The sequence below is a fragment of the Orcinus orca genome, chromosome 4, assembly GCF_937001465.1.
Source record: "Orcinus orca chromosome 4, mOrcOrc1.1, whole genome shotgun sequence".
Taxonomy (NCBI): domain Eukaryota; kingdom Metazoa; phylum Chordata; class Mammalia; order Artiodactyla; family Delphinidae; genus Orcinus; species Orcinus orca.
Window position 1 is genome coordinate 153,655,875 of NC_064562.1, and position 21,252 is coordinate 153,677,126.

The 21,252-nt window shown below is 54.3% G+C and overlaps 1 protein-coding gene across 1 annotated transcript in view; it reads left to right on the forward strand.

Annotated features, from left to right (window-relative positions):
* POLN (DNA polymerase nu) overlaps window positions 1–21,252 on the forward strand; it is a 157,914-nt gene that overhangs the window by 129,717 nt on the left and 6,945 nt on the right. The window contains exons 18-21 of the mRNA XM_004265219.3: window positions 5,816–5,898; window positions 10,644–10,775; window positions 15,672–15,782; window positions 18,034–18,112. Coding sequence (XP_004265267.2) covers window positions 5,816–5,898; window positions 10,644–10,775; window positions 15,672–15,782; window positions 18,034–18,112 — 405 coding nt within the window. The remainder of the gene's footprint in view (window positions 1–5,815; window positions 5,899–10,643; window positions 10,776–15,671; window positions 15,783–18,033; window positions 18,113–21,252) is intronic.

Genomic DNA, 21,252 nt, shown 5'->3' on the forward strand with positions numbered 1-21,252 from the left:
GTGCTTCCACTGCAGGGGGCGCGGGTTTGATCCCCGGTCGGGGAACTAGGATCCCGCAAGCTGTGCAGCGTGGCCAAAAAAAAAAAAAAAGTACATCAGCATGATCTTTACAGATACTAAAAGAATAATGGGGAGATGTAATGAGCACGAAGACACACACACACAACAGATACGTTGATTAACTGTGTGGATGACGATGATTCACTCTTCAGTGCATGGAGGTGGATCATCACAGGGTCTCCGTCCTCATCGTCCTCACGCTGAGTGATGGGCGGGGGGCGGGAGGCAGGAGAGGCAGGTACACCTACTGTAACATCACGGAGATACGTCGTAATCTCTGCCTGACTTTCCTGCTTTTTCATCTCTCTAAAGATGTTTCTGTACGGCACCAATCCTTCTTCCAGCATTTGCTTCAGTTTCACGTCCCGAAAGAAGTCGAAAGCAGTCTGGACTATCAGAGCCCTTCTGCCAGGTCATCTAACGTCAGTTTGTTCCTGGCGCTGCTTCTTCTATGTCCTCCTCTTTGGCTGGCGCCAGTGGGGAAGCTCTCATCTTCATGGAGTTGTCTTCTGTTCACTTCTCTGGTGTGGTGTCTGTCAGCTCTTGAATTTCTCCAAGACCCGTATGTTGAAACCCTTCACCCCCTACCTTTTTTTGCCCAGCTCACAATTTCTTTCATGATTTCCTTGGCGGACTCCATCGTAAATCCTGTGAAGTCATACACAACACCTAGTCACAGTTTTCTCCAGCAGGCTTTTATTGTTTGGGGCTTGATGGCTTTCACAGCTTTTCTGTAACAATGATGGCATCTTCAATGGTGTAACCCTTCCAGGCTGTCCTGATGTTGTCTCTGTCAGGGTTCCCTTCCATAGCATTGACGATCCTTTCTGTAGAGCACCGTGTATAATGAGCCTCAGAGGTCCTTATGGCCCCTGATCTAGAAGCTAAATAGAGACGTTGTGTCCGGGGGCAAGCAGGCCACTTTGACACCTTCGGGGCTGCACCCATGGAGTTCTGGGTGGCCAGGAGGGCATTGCCCAGTATCAAAAGAACTTTAAAGGCAGTCCCTTCTTGGCAAGATACTTCCTAACTTCAGGGACAAAGCATTGATGGAACCAATCCAGAAAAAGGGCTCTCACTGTCCAGGCCTTGTTGTCCAATCAAAAGCCTGACAGCTGCTGTTCATCGTCTCCCTTTAAGGCTCGGGGGTCAGCAGATTGATAGGTGGAGGGCGGTCCTGACCATAAGCCTGACTGCACTGGTACCAAACAGGAGTCAGCCCTTCCCTTCCCGCCTTAAATCCTCCTGTTCACTTCTTCCTTACCCGTGAGTGCCCTTTGTGGCACCTTTTTCCAGAATAAGGCACTTTCATCTGCGTTACAAACCTGTTCAGGCAGATATCCTTTCTCCCCAGTGATTTTCTTAGCAGCGTCTAGGACCTCGTCTGCTGGCCCTTGGTCAGCAGAAGCTGCTTCTCCTGTTATCTTTACGTGTTTAAAGCCAATCCTTTTACTAAAATTATTAAACCATCCTTTGCTGGCATTAAATTCTCCAGCTTTAGATCCTTCACCTTCCTTTTGCTTTAAGTTGTCATTGTAATGACTTCACTTTTTCTCGAATCATATTAGAGTCTATAGCAATCCTGCACCCACATAAAAGGTGCATTTTCAATACACGATAAAGAGGTATTTTGCAAAAAGTCCAAGGTTTTTGTGCCTGCTGGCATAGCTGCAGCGACTACTTCACGAATTTCCTTTTCTTTTCTTACAATGGTCCTTACGCTGAATTCAGTTATCTTGAAATGGCAGCAGCCACAGCTGCAGACCTCGATCTACTGTACATATCATGCAATTCAACTTTTTCTCATAACGTCACAACTTTTCTCTGCTTCTTGGGAGCACTTCCAGCAGCACTAGTGGCACTTCGTATGGGCTCCATGGTGTTACTGAAGGTTTACGATATTGCACTAAACATGATGAAAAATGTGTGAGGACCATGAGAGATCACTTCTTACTGCCATTCCCGATTTACTGGAGAGACAGACTCCCCACATGGAAATGACCAGCGTCACGGGGCATTTTAAGTGGACACTTGAAACACTTGAGCTCAGCACAGTAGCAACAGGAGACTAGGAAATCGTTAACGGCAGCACAGGGTACACTGCAGTTCATTCATACGGGGATGATTTCATACTGCAGCTTCACTTTGTCAACGGCACCGTGTACGTTCTGTGTTTGTGTGCTTAAGTTTTGATAAATTTTAATATTTTATAATAGATTTGTGTCCATTTTATGGTAGTAAATGATAAACTAAATTATTATCTACATGTATTTTATGCATTCATGACACACCTAACCTTTTCTTAATATTTTTCAATATTCAGGCTACAAAGTTCATCTCCGAGTTTTTTCAAATTGTTGCAAATCTCCAAAAAAATGTTCAATCTATTTATTGAAAAAAATATACATATAGGTGGACCCACAGAGTTGAAACCTGTGTTCTTTGAGGATCAACTATACTTTCAGAACAATGTTAAATAGTGGCGGTAGTGGGCATCCTTGCCGTGGAGCTTCCCATGATAAGAAGCTAGCTTTAGGAGTGAGGTGTATTGCTTTGTAAGTTTAAGGAAGTATCCAGCTATTCCTGTTTTCTCAAGAGTTTTTACTAGGAGTAGGATTGGATTGGATTGGAGTTGGATTTTGTCACGGGGTTTTTTCCAGCAACAATGTAGATGATCATGTCGTTTTCTCCTTAGTCGTATTCATGTGGTGAATTATAGTAATGGACTTCCTAACACTGAACCAGCCTTGCTTTCCTGGTATAAACTCTGCTTGGCTGTGAGGTGCTATTTTCTTAATGTGGAGTTGGACTCTGTTTGCAAATATTCTATTTAAGATTATTACATCAATCAATATTCATAAATTTTATATTTTGAATAAATTTTAAGATTTTTAAAGAAAAAAATCAACATTCATAGGCAGTATAAGTCTATAATTTTCCTTTTTTATGCTATCTTTATCATGTTTTGGTATAACTGTTATACTTAATAAAATTAATTTGGAAGGTTTTGTTCATTTTCTACACTCTGCAACAATTTGCACAGCATGGGGACTCTCTCGTCTCTAAAGGTTTGATAGAATTCTCCTTTGAAACCATCTGGGCCTGGTGTTTTTGTGGGATAGTTCCTTAATAATTTTCTCTATTTCTTCTATAGACATTGGTCTGTTTAACTTTCATCTCTACTGGAGTCAGTTTTTATAACTGTGTTTTCTTAAGAAATTGTCCGTCTCACCTGGGTTTTAAAATGTACTTGCATAGCATTGTGCAAAATAATTTTTAAGGTTTTTTTTTTAACTTCCTACATATCTGCTGCTACTTTCCCCCGTTGTTTCTTATTTTGTATATCTGTGTTTGCCCTTTTGATTAAACTAGCTAATGGTTTATTTATTTTCTGTAAGAACCAGGATTTTTATTTACTAATGATCTGTTTTGCTGTTCTCTACTTAATTTCTTTTCCTCATTAATTTCTGCTCCCATCTTTTTTCTAGCTTTATTATTTCACTCCTTGTGTATTCTTTTGATTTTCTTGTTTTTTTCCCTTGTGTTTATTTAATTCATATACTTTTATTCTGTCATTTTTATTAACATAGGCATTTAGGGTTATGAAATTTCCTCACTGTTTTAATGTAATCCATTGGTTCTGACATAGGGTGTTTTCATTAGAAACTATGTGATTTCTGTTTATATTTCTCTTCAATCAAAAGTTGACTGATAGAAGTGTTTTCTGATTTATTTCTAGCTAGATGGGCTTTGGGGATTTTGTTTTTGTCTTTGATTTCTAGTTTTCTTATACTGTCATCAGAGTGTTATTTTAATATTCCTACAATGTGCGGCCTTTTGAGGTTTTTTGTGTGCCCTGGTGCATGATGTGTTATTGTGCGTGTGCCCCATGTGCTCAAGGACAAAGCATGTTCTCTGTTATTGGAACATGATGTCCGATATATGTCCCTAGCATCTATTCATTCTGTCACACTTTGGTTCTGGGAAGAAGCAAGTCCCAGGAGAGTTAACGCTGCTCCCTCAGACAACTTTCCAGCCCCGCATAGAGCTAAGGGGTCCCTCGTGTGGTTTGGTTGAGGGGCACCTGCTCCAAAATGCCTCCCTTGTCCCCTCCCTGCAGTGTCGCCAGACCCATTTGTTTGGGCCAGGCCCTCATCTGCCATCACTGCAGGTGGCCCTGAGCAGGTCATGGGGAAGCTAGTCTTAGGTAAGCTTTTCAGCAATGTCTTTCCTGAGCAGGTTTGGAGCGCCTGTGGGATTTCCAAAATAAAGGGAGTTCAGTGAGGACCAAGGGTGGCTGGTGACATAGGGGTTGACACACATTTGTTCTGGGCTTGGGTGCATTTTGGTGTTTTGCTTCTTATCTAAATACAGCTGTTGACAATACCAAGTTCAAGGGTGGGATTTTAAAACGTGGGCAAAATAGCTTAACACAGAAGGAAAAGGACAAAAAGAAATGCATCAGTACTTTAAAATCAGGTGGTAAAATGAATGAACTCTAGGACACCAATGAAAATGGTGAAGCAGGCAGCTCTGAGGGCCTGTCCACCAACAGAAGCATCTACAAATCAGGCAAAAACTGTTAGAACCAACTTGGCAGAACGCGGAAAACCAGTCAGCAGTTTACAGCAACCAAGCGAGTTCTGAATCAAGAAAAAAGCAGCTGAAAACAGTTAGGAGGGCTCTGTGGTGTTTTCCTTCGGCCCACACCACTCCCCCGACTCAGCAGCCTCCTGCCCAGAGTGGGACCCTGTCCCTGCTTCCAGGCACAGACCTTATTCGCAAAGAATAGTGTTTGTCTGTTCTAACTCGTCTGGGGGCTGACACAGGCATTGTTTCCCCATCTCGGAACTGTCTCCAGTCAGAAAAGTGGCCGCGTTGCTGGAAAACATCCTAAGGTCAACCACAAAAGACCTCAGTCGAGGCAAATAACAGAGCCTGAAAGCTTGGGAGGAAAAGCTGGGGAGAGAGGGTCTTTGGGAAATAGGGCATTCAAAGCCCCGTGCATACCGGGAAATCTAGAAGCCACGTGCAGGCCCGGGGCAGCCCATACACCCCAAATCCCTGCACAGATCCTAAGCTTCACCCCGTGGCCACGAGTGGAGGCCAGCCCTGCAGGAGGGCCCAGCGCAGGGCTGCCCACAGAGGTTGGACAGGCTCCTTTTTCTTCCTTTTCTCTCTGTCTCTGCTGATCTGACGTGCTCACTCCATCAGGGAGACTTGGGGTGTGCGCACGGCTAGGCGAGGATGGCCTAGCAAGGAGGAGGGGCCCTGGGTGCCCACTGGCCCCTGTGCTTCTCAGGCTCAGCTTTAATCTTTGGAGAGCGGCACGATTGCACGCTGCCGGGTGTGGAGTTGGTTCTTATTCTGTCTGAACGCCAGGACAGGGCCCTTCCTTCTGTAGGAGGCAAGGCACAGGCTGCTCATCCAATCCTGCAGGAGGCCCAGAAGCAGCCCCTACTGCAGCACCCACAGGCAGGCCCCAGGCCCCAGGCCTCCTCCTGTCTGCCTGGCACTCCGGTGGTGGAGCCACTTTTGGGGTTTGGGGTGTGGATACCCCAGAACCTGGCTGGCATCTGTTCAGAGGGGCCAGGCTGACACGGACGCTTTAGATGCTGACTGTCTCCCCTACCGTACTACAGGCCTGACCTTGAAGTGGTTCTTGGGGTGTGAGGGGATGTGTGTGGTTTGGACCCTTGAGGACCTCCTCAGACAGGTGCCAGCGTGCCTGACAACGTGCCATCTTTCCATGTAGGAAGGACATTTCCCCAGAGCGCGTGACGCACGCAGACAGGGAGCAGACCAAGAAGGTGGTGTACTCAGTGGTCTATGGAGCAGGTAGGCTGTGGGTGGGCCTGAGGCCTTGGTGTCACCTACAGGCCAGACGGAGGTGGCTCTAGTTGTGCATTGAAATGTGGCTGTGACTTACAGAAGTCACTCTCAGCCCATGGAACTCATTCTGTGCATCCCTGTGTGCCGCTGTTTACACACATGGTGGTGGTATTTGTGATGCACCAGACACCAGTCAGACCACTCACGCCCTTAACCCTCAGGGCTCCCAGCAACCTTTGCACGGAGAGTAGACGTGCAGAAGTGAGGGCCGACCAAAGCCTCCCCCTACCCCACATCACACCACCTGCTGGGGGCCACTCCTGTGCTTTGAGATGCTCCAGGAGCCCTTGTCGTCACCCTATTCCCCTCCCCTTTTCCAGACCCAGGACCCAAGGCAGAGCAACCTGCTCCCCTCCCCTCTCCCACCCTCTCCTCTCCCTTCCTGACCGTGGGCTCTCTGGGCTTTTTAAATTCTTTCTCCCTCTCGGTCTTGCTGCATCAGTGGGCCTGACGCCCCTCGGGAGTTGAGGGAGGGGGTCAGAAGAGGCTGTGGCCTGGCGGCCAGGCCTGCGTAGGCCCCTCCTGGATCAGTTCCATTTTGAGGAGCAGGGCTTGTGTAAAGACACGGAGAATAGGGTCCCTCCCTGCCATAGGAACCTTGTGTCCGTTCAGGGAAGAGCTGCCAGCGCAAAACCCTGGGCAAATGCGTAGTCAGCTGCAGGTAGGAGCCACCTCGGGCTTCTCCAGTGTGACTGCGGTGCCGTGTAACCTGCTTCCAAAGCGCCTCTTCCTGGACCGTGAGTGACCGACCTGCTTATGATGAGTCTGGAACCCGCTTCCAACCTGCCGGGGCTGTGGTCTCAGCCAGGACTCGGGCAGGGGCGCTTCGGCTCCAGTCTCTGGCCGGCGGGCCTCCCCCGCTGCCCCCGCTACCCGGTGCACCCAGAGTCAGCCTTTGCTCCTGTAGGTCTGGCACCTTCTGGAGTATTCACTTTGTTATTTTCTGTGGAGGAAAAGAGCTCCACTTTGTAAATAAGCAATGAGTCATTAGCCGCTGCTTTGAGCCCTAATGCTGACAGGGTTCCCACCCCGGGCCTTGTGTCTGCCGCTCCCGTCGCCACCTGACAGCCGAGCTTCTGTGCACCTGTCGGGCTGCGTCTGCCTCGTGTGTGAAGTGGGGCCTTCGTCTCCTGAAGGGCCAGGCGTCCTCGGCTGCTGGGGCCCTTTGGAAACTCAGCAGAGAAGCCTTCAACCGCCTGGCTCCTGTGGGTTGCAATGCTGCGATTTCACCTAAACACGAGGGGTCTGGAAGCGGCTGCTCTGGGTGCTGGGGGCACATGGCCCCGGCCTGGCTTCAGGGTCATGGTCATTGTGAGGATGACAAAAGGCTGTAGAGGGAGAGCAGGACCAGGACAAAGTGAGAAGACGTACCCCCAGCCCGCAGGCAGCCTGATCCCCACGCCTGCCTCAGCCCCTCTCCCCAGGGCTTGGGAGCCGCCAGGCCTCTGCCACCAGAGACCTGTCCCCCCCGAAATGGGAGTGCCTGCCCGCCTGCAGGCCTCGGCCCGGAGCGCAGGCCCTGGGCTCACCGCTGCCCTCAGCCCACTGGACACAGCCGCCTGCCCAGCACTGTGCCCCCCCAGGCCCACTGGCAGCAGAAACCCCTGCTCCTCCCGTCCTGCCCTGAGCTCCTGCTACTCTTAGAGTCAGCGTGACCCTTGATTCTCCTCGCTGCGCATCTTAAGCTCACTCCACGTCCCGTCACCGGTGCGCACCGAGTGCCGGGCTTCAGGCCTCCTGCTCCAAGGGGCCGACGCTTGTCCGATGAGACACACGAGCAGGCCTGCGGGGACGGCACTGAGTGATCGGCGACATCCAGCATGACTGCTGAGCCCAGGGGAGGCCCCTCGCCAGGCCGGGCTGAGTTTTAAAGGATGTGCAGGAGCCGGTCAGGCCTGTGCCAGCATCCCTGGAGGCCCATGAGTGCCAGGCTCTCACGAGGCCCTGAAGCTGTAACCAAGAGTGAGAAGCTGTTCTAGTTCAGCATGGGGCAAAGAGCACGTGGAGGATAGGGAGTGAAGGTTTCCTTCCTAAACTTAGAATTTCACCCCCCCCCCCAACACGGGAGGCAATTAGCCCTCTGTGGGGAAAGCCAAACTGTATGTTCACGTGGGACCTATGAGGTGGGGTATCTCGTGCTCCCGCCAAGGGGATCCGTGCTCCCAGGGATGCACCTACGGAGACAGGCCTGCATTTTCACAACTGAAACAGCAGGAACCTGATCAGTTGAATCAAAGTGTGAAGGGAAGTTGTGTCGGAAGTGGGGACCCATGAACATGAAGCACGGAACAGAAGCCCTCACAGAGCCAAACATTGTCCTACTTGGGGGGCAGGGGCACGGTGGCCTTAGAGTGTGACAGACCCCCCCCGGCAAGGGCATGGGGAATAAGGACCGGGGCCTGGAGAAGTGACCAGGCCCTCAGTCTCCGGCTCAGCCCATCTCTGCTTCTCTCAGAGTTGCCACATCACCGTCTTCTCTCGGAAGCAGGCTTTCTTCCTGTACAGAGACCTTGGGATATCCCAACAACTCAACAGAGGAAGGGAAAGGAATTCCTTCTCAGCCGTAGACACAGAAGGAGAAATGTGACTTCCGGCAGTGGCCATGGCACTCCGATCAGACCACCCTCCCACAGATATCAACTAGAAAGTATGCTAAAGTATAATAAACAACTACCTAAAGGTACTGAAAAGTGACCAAAAGCAGACAGAAATTGGAGGTGGGTTAACACTTGGAAGGAAGGAATAGCACAGGGTGAGTTTGCCGTTTTGTAGCTCTTCACCTGAAGGCAAGCCTCTGTCCGTGTTGTGTGTGGCTAAAACTCCCCGACAGAAATCCAGGGTCTTACTGGCTTCCAGAAGCAGAGGACGGGGGCTTCCTTGGTGGCACAGTGGTTAAGAATCCACCTGACAATGCAGGGGACATGGGTTCAAGCCCTGGTCCAGGAAGATCCCACATACCACGGAGCAACTAAGCCCGTGCGACACAACTACTGAGCCTACATGCCACAACTACTGAAGCCCATGCACCTAGAGCCCGTGCTCTACAACAAGAGAAGCCAGTGCAATGAGAAGCCCACACACCACAATAAAGAGTAGCCCCCCGCTCGCCACAACTAGAGAAAGCCTGCGCGCAGCAACGAAGACCGAAAGTAGCCAAAAATAAAAATTAATTAATTAATTGGGGAAAATAAAAGGCAGAGGAAAGAGGTCAGGGCAGCCAGTGAATCTGGAAAGTGAAGGGAGAAATCTCAGAAAGAGGAGAGTCAAAGGAGAACCCCGAATTCTGGGCTTGAGCTCTGCCCAGATCTCTGGCTGAACCCTGACTGTGTGTGAAAAGGGCAGACTTCAAACAGCCCAGCTACTGCTGAAAGGACTGATGTGTGCTTTCAGCTGCTGCTGACTGCAGGGGGACAAAGTTTGAAGTGTTTTTTTTTTTTTCTAAATCAGCACTGCTGAGAGAAACATAACAGGATCTAGAGTGTCTACAACATATCATTTATAATACAATAGCCAGAATACAAAACGTATGAAGAAAGAGGGTAACCCGGTCCATGCTCAAGAAAAGAGATGCGTATAACTGAGTCCCTTTGCTGTACACCTGAAACGAACGCAATGTTACCAATCAACTACACTTCAGTGTTGAAAAAAGCAACAGACTCTTGATAGACTATTGATACAGCTGTCAACATGGATGAACCTCAAAACATTATGGCCAATGAAAGAAGACAGCCAGACACAAAGGAGTATTTATAGTGAACAATTCATTACACCCTTCATACGAAATTCTGGAACACGAAATTAATTTACAGTATGGCATACTTTGTGTTATATATATTTTACCACAAAAAATAATGAAAAGAAAATCTGCACTGATAGAAAGCGAACAAGTGGTTTCCTGGGATCTGGAGTCGATTGCAACTCGCGTGTCGTCCTGGAACTCGGGGTGCTGTCCTAGAACTCGGGGTGCTGGCCTAGAGCTTGGGTGTCATCTAGAACTCGGGCTGTCGTCCTGGAACTTGGGTGTTGTCCTAGAACTCGGGGTGTCGTCCTGGAACTTGGTGTGTCATCCTAGAACTCAGGGTGTCATCCTAGAACTTGGGTTTCATCCTGGAACTAGGGGTGCCATCCTGGAACTGGGGTGTCGTCCTGGAACTCGGGTGTCATCCTGACCAGAGATCTTGCTATAAGAAGCTTCTCCAGAACGCCTGCGTCCTCTAGGGACCAAATATTGGTCTGGACCAAAAGTTTTTGTCTCAAAAAAACATTCCAAGGGTGGGAGCTCCTTGTATTTTGGCACTGGAAACTTCCCTTCCTCTTTTATTTGCTGGCCCTCTCCAGCCTCCCCCAGTTCTGGAAACTGGCTCCCTTCTGGACAGGCTGCAAGCAGGGACTACAGCTCCTTCACCAGGGCTTCACCTGCAGCACCTGCCAGGCCCTCAGTCAACATTGTTGAATAAATAAATGTTTAACAGGCTCCCGTCCAGACTGGCTGGCACCGAACACTTGGTCTGTAAAGCCAAAGCCAACACCATGCTGACCAATCAGAAGAGACCAGTGGTGCCAGTTGGCGAGTCTTCCAAGATCCCTTCTGTGGGCTCACTTCCACGCGTGGTGGCCACTGCCTGGTAGCTCGTGTCCTGGGAGCCCGCTGGGCGAGAGGCTGGCCTCTGATCACGCTTCTACTCACACAGGGAAGGAGCGACTTGCTGCTGGCCTTGGAGTTCCCGTTCAGGAAGCTGCCCAGTTTTTGGAGAGTTTTTTGCAGAAGTACAAGAAAATCAAGGACTTCACCCAAGCAACCATTGCCCAGTGTCACCAGACAGGTCAGCCAGCTGCTGCCAAAGCCGTCGGCAGGTCCCCCTCCCTCTCCCACGCCCTCTCTGCAGTAGCCAGGTGGTCTCCCAGACCCTGCTCCTCCGGTGGGTGGGTGAACAGATGGGAGGGTGGGGGGTTGTTGGGGGCTGGGTGGGTGGGGACTGGGTGAGCATCCGGCCCCTGCTGGATAAATGGGACCAAAAGGCTCCACGTAAGGAGGGTCCAGAGCCAGGCTCTTCCTGAGGCAACAATACTAAGCTTGAGTTAGAAATGATAGATGGATAGATACACAGAGAGAGATGTCCTGCACCTAAAAATGGAGAACTGTGTTCTTAGGAAAAGCATGTGGTATATCCACAACATTTCGCCACAGTTTGGTCACAGATTTCAAAGAATATCAAATAGAGCATGTTCTGTGACCACAGTGGAATAAAAAGGTAGTTTATATCAATATGTGTGGCCATCCATCCATCTGCCTATTTGGAAAAATCCTTGCACTCCTAAATGATTTAAGATTTTAAAAAGAAGTCCCAAGCCAATGACAAGCATTTTAGCAATAGATGACAGTATAAGTATCTCAGTGAAAAACCGTAAGACATGGCCAAGTGGACCTTCACCTAGAGATGAAGGAATTCTTTAAAAGAGTGCTTTAAAAGAAAGAAAAATTTCTGAACATAAATGACTATATTCAACACAAGACATTTGGGAACGAGCAGCAGAGTAGATTAAAGAAACAAGAAGGAAGGAAATCAACATAGGAGCAGAAGCTCATGAAACAGAAGCAAAACAGAGAGCAGTGGTCGCCACAGAGCAAGCGGAGGGTCAGCGCACTTGGGATCACGGAGGATTGGCGCATCCCGCAGGGCCCGGGATCCTCCCGGGGGCTCACTGATGACCTTTCTCTCGGGAGCCCGTGAGTGCAGGGCGGCCCCACAGGCTCCCCTGGGCCTGGCCACACATCCCGACAGCAGCCTGTGCGGGGTCAGCGCTCAGCTCCTGCAGCCTCCTGGGGGCTCGAGAAAGCCGGGAAACCGTTTCTATCCCCCAGTGAGCATCTCACAGGCCTCGGCTCCTGGGCCTGGGGGTGAGCCGTACGGAGGCTGCACAGCCCGGGTCGATGCCTACAGCCTCCTCACTGGGGCCCCACGCTTGGGAAAACTAAAATACTATCAATTATGAAATGTGAAAACAGTGATAGAACCCAGCGCTGCTGAGTGCACGGAGCCAGGGTCACTGCAGGAGGGGGGACAGCCACACTCAGGCCCTCGTGCCGCACAGCGCGGCCAGGCGTGGTGTCCACGGCTGCCCACAACTGGCTACGTCATCCTCACTGCAACTCAAAAGCTTGGGTCACATCGTGACCCTGCTTTACAGGTGAAGAAAATGAGCCCCGAGAGGTCAAGTAGCTTCCTGAGTTCACACAGCTAACAAAACAGGCAGTGCCAGGCCGGGACCCACCCCCCAGGCAGCTTGGCCCAGCCAGTGCCTCTCTGCTGCACGGCTCTGCATCCCTGCCCTGCACTGAACTTTCTCGAAGGGCCGTGGAGCTTTACGCTTGCCAGCGTGAAGCACGCATGTCCTTTGACGCAGCAATTACATTTCTGGGCAGACGCTCAACTGTCATTAAATTATGCTACAGACATTTGTTGGGTGCCTACCCGTGTCAGGCACTGTGTTGGCACCAGGGATAGGACCTCCTGGCTCTCCTGGAGACACAATCCAGGGAAACGTAACCCACAGTGAGCAAGTACATCCAGGCGGTGTCAGAAAGATGGGATCCTGGGTGTGGAAGAATCCCGGGGCACTGGGCAGAGAGCAGCAGAGGGCAGCCCTGGGGACGGTCAGCCACAGTGACACAAAAAGAGGTGACACCTGAGCAAGACCAGGTGAGAGGCCAGGGAGAGCCGGCAGGGAGGGGCGGGGCCAGGAAGAGGCAGGTGTGCGCCCAGACTCTGCACAGCACCACACGGGTCACGAAAAGAGCCTGGGTTTCATTTTTCGCAGACTGTTCCAGCAAGAGTGTGGAAAAGAGGTCGGGAGGGGAGCTGATCAGAGCCAGCACCTGGGAGCAGTGACACGGCTGTTAGCTCAGGAAGTCCTGGGAGGTGGGATGGAGGGGGACCACTGGTGAGAGGTAGACAGCAGGGCGAGGAGGGAAGGAGGTGGTGTGAGCCTGCGCTCTCCCTGCAGGCTCACTGACCTGCCCGGGGGTGGACAGGTGAGCCAGGCAGGTTGACCATGATGCTGATGAAGCTGTAAGTTCAGGGTCCTCCTTGTGTGGGCCCCTCCTCCCAGGCCCCGGGAGAGGCCCTGCAGTGTGTTCACGTGGTCACATCTTTTGTAGAATTGGCAAAAGCAGGGTACTTTAACTGCGATTGACTAAGACGCTGTCTCTTCCCCTCCACCCTCCTCCACCGTACTCCTTTCCATGGTATGTGGCATTGCTGTGGCCACAGCTATATTTTGAATCCGGCTTAAGGGGAAGTCAAATTGGTGCCTCATTTAGTTTGGATCTCAGTGTGGGTATTCCTGAGGTTTGTTGCTCTTTCCATGCACGATTGAGGGGTGCTAGCCGTCCTGGCACAGGGATGGCTTCCGGGAGCATTCCTTCCATGCCCTCCCACTTCCCGAGTGCAGTAACAGGAAGGTGCAGGGCCAGAGGTCATCTCGCAGTGTGAACAGGAACTATAATCGCCAGGACCGCAAGCCTTGGAAACAAGATTTGCAATGTATGGGACCAGGGGCTTCTGCTTTGGGCCGCAAAGAGGTTCAGACTTTCCTCCCACCATAAACAACTAGAAAACTGGGCAAAATGTATGAAGCAACTGTTCCAGACACTGGATCATAGGCAGTGTATTACTCTGGTCTCTGATAGAACAGAAGCAAAGGAGGGGAGCCCTCTGACACCCTGTGTCTAGGGCCACAGACCATAGTGCAGGAGGGGAGCCCAAGCAGATTACAGTGGCCTCGCTGAGTTGAGGAGACAAGGATTGGGTCTGGGAGGCAAAGGCAACCGGATCTTGCAAGGTAGACTATCAGAGAGGAGGAAGTTATAGAGAAAAAGTCTCCATGAACCTTCAGAGGAGTCCCCCGTCTGTCCTTAATACTGAGATACGTGTGCAGAGAGTGAAACGCCACAGGACTAAGCAGAATCATTTCTGGGGAGCAGAAGGCTGAACAACCTCAGAGTTCACACAGGGCCAGGAGATGTTTGGGTTCTGACCATTGGAATGGAGGGTGCTCAGTGGATATCTGAGACATTCACCCAGAAGGGTAACACTTCAGCAGTAGGTCTAAACTAGCCCTAGATTAAAGCTGCTCTAAACCCACCCTAACAAAGCTTAAAAGTCGGCCTCAAAAGGATCAGGCGATCTGCAGGTACCTCAGGCCTGCCTAACACTCTTGAAAGGAAAACACCAGGGGCTTCCCTGGTGGCGCAGTGGTTGAGAATCTGCCTGCCAACGCAGGGGGCGCGAGTTCGAGCCCTGGTCTGGGAAGATCCCACGTGCCGTGGAGCAGCTGGGCCCGTGAGCCACAACTACTGAGCCTGCGCATCTGGAGCCTGTGCTCCGCAACAAGAGAGGCCGCGATAGTAAGAGGCCCGCGCACCGTGACTAGAGGGAGCCCTCGCGCAGAAACGAAGACCCAACGCAGCCAAAAATAAATTAATTGATTAAATAAAAAAAAAAAAAAGGAAAACACCAAACCCCATCACTGAACAACATAAAACGCACAATACCCAGCATCCGGTCAGAAATCACTAGACAGGGCTTCCCTGGTGGCGCAGTGGTTAAGAATCCACCTGCCAATGCAGGGGACATGGGTTCAAGCCCTGGTCCGGGAAGATCCCACATGCCGCGGAGCAACTAAGCCCGTGTGCCACAACTGCTGAGGCTGTGTGCCACAACTACTGAAGCCCACGCACCTAGAGCCCGTGCTCCGCAACAAGAAAAGCCACCACGATGAGAAGCTTGTGCACCGCAACGAAGAGTAGCTCCCGCTCGCCACAACTAGAGTGAGCCGGCACGCAGCAACGAAGACCCAACGCAGCCAAAAATAAATAAATAAATATTTAAAAAAAGGAAAAATCACCAGACACGCACAGAGACAGAGACTGGAATGCGCCCGTCAGAAGCACGGCTCTCCCTGTTCTCGCTGCCTGTCACAGTGAGGGGACTTTAATTATACGTTGCCTGGCATTGGAGCAGGTGCTTAACACACTGTCATTTTTATAATTATTGTGTATGTGAGAAATTCTTCCAATCCTCAGACACATAACGTGTAAGTTGGGGATTTAGTTCTTACCAACACCTAGTAAAACCAAAGTTCTCACTGGTCAGGAACATAACCATTGCAGCACCTCTGCATTCATTCTCTTAAAGAGGACCCCAAATTATGGAAGCTTTGGGCCCCACAAAGCTTGGATGTGCCCTCATGTGTAGGGATGTGGTCTCTGACGCAGACCATCAACCCCTCCTTGAGTGAACTAAGGATTAATGCTTTTCTCCCCAACTCCAGCTGCCACACTGTCCAGAATTACTTCTGTCCCCAAGAACCACAAGTGGTTTTTCACCTTTAGAGTGTAAAAACCGCCCTTCCTGTCCTACATCAGATCTAAGCACGGCTAGAAGTTAGAAAGTGTGCAAAACATGCCACCGGGCAAGCAAAGGCCACTCTGCTGCTGTCCTTGCTTTCCCACCACAGAGCCCACCTGCCCTAGAGACAGACCCAGAGGCCTCAGGGCGGAGCTCCGGCACTGCTGCTCCGGCTGCAGCAGGGAGGGTTCCCGCGGGGCCCCAGGACCTAGTCTGAGAGCAGCTGTGCCCACAAGGGGAGGGTCCAGCAGGGCGCCGCGCCGCCCGCTCACTGCTGCTCTCATCTTGCTCTTCCTCCGTGTGACACAGGCTGTGTGGTGTCCATCATGGGCAGGAGGAGGCCGCTGCCGAGGATCCGTGCGCGCGACCCGCAGCTCCGGGCTCAAGCAGAGCGGCAGGCGGTGAACTTCGTGGTGCAAGGTGCCAGAGCCCCTCTGCTTCTCGGTTTCCAGCCCCAGGAGATGAGTGCCAGGGTGTATCCTGCTCTCGTCCTCCTGGCGGTTACTGCTGGGAGCCGCAGGGCAGGTGCTCAGCACCTGGTCCCCTTCCTGACTGCGACGCACCCCATGAGGCCAGACGGGAGACAGGCTCCAGGAGGTCATCCAGCCGGCGCCAGGGCCAGACCTGGAGCTCAGTCCCTTGACCCTCGGCCTGGTCTCTCCGCCACAGCCCTCATCCTTGGCAGGCATCCGAACCCTAGTGCACCCGCCACGGATCCGTCAGTCTTCCTTAGAATGGCCAAAGCCACAGTCTCTGCGTGGAGGGCAGGTGTGAGGCGGCGCTAGGCGCCGTCCTGATGAGGCCTTGGGGGCCTGGGGGTCGGGCAACGTCCCCACCTGTGACCCCAGTGGTCACGGATGGAGAACCAAGGTCCCTGGGCCCAGAGACGAAGACTGGAGGTACGACCCCAGCCCCCGAGGGGTTTCTGCAGCAGGAGGGTGGCCCGGGCCCAGCAGACGCGGAGTGCGAGGCGTGGATGGTGGAGCAGGAAGGTCAAGTCCCCAGCGAGTGCTGCACAGAGGCCGGTGCGGCAGCGCTGCCCGGCTAAGCTCAGCCTTGGCGAGCAGGAGAGGGGGTGGCAGCTGCGGGAGGACGGCTGGGACCGGCTCTGGGCTCAGTGTAGCGTCTTCCCGGGTCCTGCCCTGCTGTGACCACCCAGACGAGAGCAGAGCACAGCGACAGCCTCCAACCCTGAGAGGTCCCTGCGTCTCAGGCCGGCTCCCTCACGCGAGGCCGTGGTTGGCTCACAACCACCCACCTCTGTCCCTGGCGGCCTTGAAGCTGGTTTGGAGAAAAAACTGCACATAGACCTCTCCACATGGGACCAGGAGGCCTGGCCATGCTTTGAGCTCCCCCGGAGAGGTGATCTCCCAGCACGGGACAGCACGGGACAAGTGACCTGCCGTTGCCCGTGCTGAGCTGAGCCGGTGCCCACCAGGGAGCTGTCCCTCCACCTGGGCAGACACAGGGCCCGGCAGGCCTGCTCCCGCATCCCACCCCACCCGCGCTCTGCTCCCCCCGCCCCCTCACCTCCTCTCTCTTGGCTCTGCTCCTCCTCCTAAAGTAGCAAAGCCTCCCGACATCCCAGGCCCGGCAGAGGGTCCCCGTGGCGCTGAGACCCCTCGCGGCCGGCAGGTCAGTCGCAGAGACCAGACTTGCACGTCCAGCATTCCTGCTGCGCTCGTGGAAAGTGTGGCCCTGCAGTGGAGGGAGGCGGCCCACTGACTGGGGCCTTTTATTTCTTCGTGAACCTCAGGAGCCTTGAACAGCTAGAGCAGCTTAAAGCCAGGAATGGAAACCTGAACTTCAGTCTGTTTCCCGTGATCCGAACCGGTTGTTGAGACACCCACTGTTTGCCTGGCGCTGGAACAAGCGTGTCCCCTACGCTGGCCAGCACCTCCAGAGTGCCTGACTGACCATGTGATTGATCCCGGCCAAGTCCTAGAAGCCCGTATCATAGCCCCACTCCACACACTGGGAGGCTGAGGTTCTGCCAGGTTCAAGGGCTGCACAGCGGGAGGGCTGAGGGAGCGGGGGCTGAGCCCATGGCCGCCGTCCGGGCTCCGTCATCCTGTCGGCTGGTGCAGCGGGCACAGCCCAGGTGTGGTCAGAACCTGTGAGCATGCTGAGACACTGCTCCCAGGGGCAGGTCGTGTTATACGGCAGGTGTAGGGTCCCCAGTCAGCTGACTGGAGCGTATCAGAAGGGGACATCCCAGGTGGGCCTGGGCTGATGAGGTGGGCCCTTGAAAGAATGTTTAGGGGTCAGAGTCAGCGATTCTGGCCGTGGAGGGGCAAACACGCTGGGGAGAGGGCCCGTGGCACAGACCTGAGGGTCACAGCCGCCAGGAAACGGGAACCCCAGTCACGTGACTGCAAGGAAATGAATTTTGCTGGCAACCTGAGGTCATCTGAAAGTGGGCCTTCCTCAGGGGAGCCCCAGATGAGGACACAGCCAGGTCCACACCGACCTCAGCCTGCGAGGCCCTGAGCAAAGGCACAGCCACACGTGCAAGAACTGAGAGATGGTAGATCCTTGTGGCTCTCACCTGCTGGGTGTGGGGTCATGCGTTAGGCAGTGTAGAAAATTCAGACAGCCCTCCTGGGTGGGCAGGGCTGCGGGGCCCCGGGCCTCACACTGTTCCTGAACCAGCGCCCTTTGTGCCTCACAGGCTCGGCCGCGGACCTCTGCAAGATGGCCATGATCCACCTCTTCACAGCAGTGGCCACGTCCCCCATCCTGACGGCCAGGTCAGTGAGTGAGCGCCAGCCGGCCCAGGCCCAGCCCAGGGCGCGGACCTGCCCTCTGCAGGGCTCGGGTGGGCGGCCTGCTGCTCTGCGCCTAGCCCACGGGCAGACGCCTCCAGGACGCGAAGCCACAGTGGCCACTTCCCTCCGGGGCTTGGACCGGACAAGCTCGCTGACCCCCACGGAAGGACCCACTTCAGCCAAGGTGCTCCCAGCACTCCCAGGAGAACGCTTTGTTCCCAGCTGGGGCTGAGCAAGGCGGCCAAGGGCCCGCTCACCCCGGAGCACGCTGAGTCTCCCCAGGTTGCCTGGTGCAGAAATGTGTCTCCCCTCGGTGAGCCCGAACCCCTTCGGGCACGGCCCCAGGGGTACACACGCCTCAGAGTTGGGTGGGCCCCGTGGCCCCTCAGACAGGACATGGGGCTCCACACTGCGTCCGCTCCCAGCCCCTGATAAGTGAGCCAGAGGCCCGGCTTCTGCTGCCATCCCCTCCCCGAAGGCTCTCACCAGGCTCCACGTCTGCGTCGGTTGCTCTCCTGGGCACACACCCCGAGCAGAGGGAGTGTCCGGGTGACCAGGTGTGCTCGTCCCAGGCTCTGCTGGCCCAGAACCACCCCTCGGGCCGCCCAAGGTCCTGGCCTGGGTGCAGGTGGGAGGGGGTGGGTTCTCCTCCCAAATCCCAGGATCCCCTCCTGGCGGCCCACCTGGGCTCCCCAGAGGAGTGAGTATGTCCGACCCCAGGAGGTCTGCCTCCCTCCCTCTTTGGTCTCTATGTCTGTTTGCCACCCCTGCGGGCCCTCCCAGGCTCCACATGTGGGCCAGCGGGGGCCTGCCTGCTCAGGAGCCCTTCCCGGGCGTCAGCCTGTCTGCACCTGGGGAGGAAGCTCATGGCGGGTTAGGTGATGAAAATTTATGAAGCGTTAAGTGGTCTCATGGGCCGCACCCTGAGGGGCGTCTGCTCACTCCGCTGCGCTACAGGGCGTCACCAGCACAGAGGACAGCTGGCCCCTCTCCCGCCACCTCTGGGCCACGGGGCCTGCTGGCCTGTGGCCACCCTTTTCCATGTGAGCTTACGGTTTTCTCTAGGCTTCTGATACTATTTTATATCCTCAAGGCATGGGATTTTTCCTTGCCTGACATCTTTCATCTTTGCTTAACAAGCTTCCGCCTTTACTTCTTCAGATGTTTCCTCCTGTTCGTTTTGATGTTCTAGCCTACGTTCTTTTGTCAATTTCAGCAACTTTGTAGAGAAGTGTGTCCGGGGCAAAGGCCCTGGCCTGCAGGGTCGTGTCCTAGTAAAGGAGACGGGAGAAGACCTTCCCAGGCTCCACCGCTGTTGGCCTCCGCCTTCACAGCCCCTGCCCCGGGGCACTTCCTCTGGTCCATGGTTCACCTTACACCCCTGGGAAGGAGCAGCCCCACCCCGGCTGTCACCCCAGGGCTGGGAGGAAGGACAGAGGGTGAGAAGCCTGAGACCCGGCAGGATATAAGTGCTACCCCAGGTGCCCTGCGGTAGCTGCGCCAGGGTCTGGGCTGCTGTCTCCGGTTCCTGCAGCAGCTGCGGGAGGTGAGGGGGCAGGAGCTGAGTGGGAGATGCTCTCCTGTCGCCAGGTCTCTCCTGCCGGCCGTCCCCAGCACGCACACGCCGAGGCCAGACGCCTCTTCCATCCAGGGCTCCTCGTGGCTTTCTGCTCGACTCCTGCATCCTGTTCACTTGTGCCTTTTCTGAGGGTAAAACGCGTGAGGGTGTGTGGGGCCTGCGCTAGCACCGGTTGTTCCACGTCCGCGACATCTCACGTCTAGGAGGTCTGGTCCATCTCCAGTTTCTGTGGGATGGGTAAGGGAAGTGGCATACGAGGGCCTGGGGCTTTTTGGTGACAGTCCTCATCCAGGAATTCAGAAACCCGGTGGCCATCCCTTTTGCCAGCGCTGTGTTGTCTTCAGGAAACGCGTTTCATAACAGAACACATTAACCGCTTCGTGTCGTTTCAGAAACCGAAGCAGGCCAGTGTGGAACACGGCCGTCCACGCTGTGCGTGTGAACTTGAGTTGTTCTCCCTGGAGTGGCAGGAAAGGTCTAAGACGATGTCAGTGGTCGGGGTGGTGGGGGGGCAGATGCGGGCCACGCGTGAGCTGGTATCTGCCTGAAGCAACGTGACTGGAACACGTCCCTGGGGCTCCTGGCACCTGGTCCAGTCGCCCCGAAGTGCCCCGCGGGCTGGAACCACAGGACGGCCTCCACTCACTGCCCACGGGCTGGGGAAGGAAGGCCAGGGGGCTTGTGACCCCAAGCGCTGCCGTTGGCCGAGAGCTCACTTGGCCTCGTGCTGAGCTGTCGGGGGGCGGGGGGGGGTGGCCTCCTCTCTTCCGACGTGAGACCCCCACGACAGGCCCTTCCAGGTTTCAGACCATGTTGGGGCTGGAAAGAAGCTTTGGAGGCTGTCGATTCCAACACCTGCACGTAGAGAAGGGAACCCGAGAGCATGGTGCAACACGGCCCAAATCACCAGAACTAGACCAGCACTGGGCCCCCCGGCACGCTGCAGACTCTCCTCCCCTGGGCTCGTGCAGAGGACCGCAGCCCCACTGCTTCCCCACTGGACGGCGTGGCAGCCTCAGAGGACACTTACCCTGCTCCTTTGCCGATGGTTACAGGACAGCAGGGTCATCCCACCACACAGGCAGCCCTCTGCCCTCTGCCCACCTGGCAGCAACCCGAGGGCATCTGTGGTCAGGCTTAGCCCGGCATGTGGGCTCTTGCTCTCCCCATCTCAGGAAGGGACAGAGAAGGTGCCCGGGGCCCAGGGCAGGTGACAGGACCAGCCAAGCAGCGAGGAGCAGCCTTGAGGGACATGGGGGCAGCAGGCCCTGGACTTCCCACGGTGACAGGGCAGCAGGTGGAGAGGGCTCTGCAGCTCCTGGGCCCTTGAGGATGTATGGGAAGCAAGGCTGGGGCAGCCAGCAAGCCCCTGGACCATGGCCTGGACCACAGCAGCCACTGGCCGGAGTGGACGGATGGGAGGCTGGGCCTTTGGGGGCAGGAGGACGCCACGCTGGTCCAGCAGGAAGGACGCAGAGCCGTTAACAAAACCTGACCTTGACAGCACAGAGGGACTGCGGGGGCACTGAGACCAGGCTCCCCA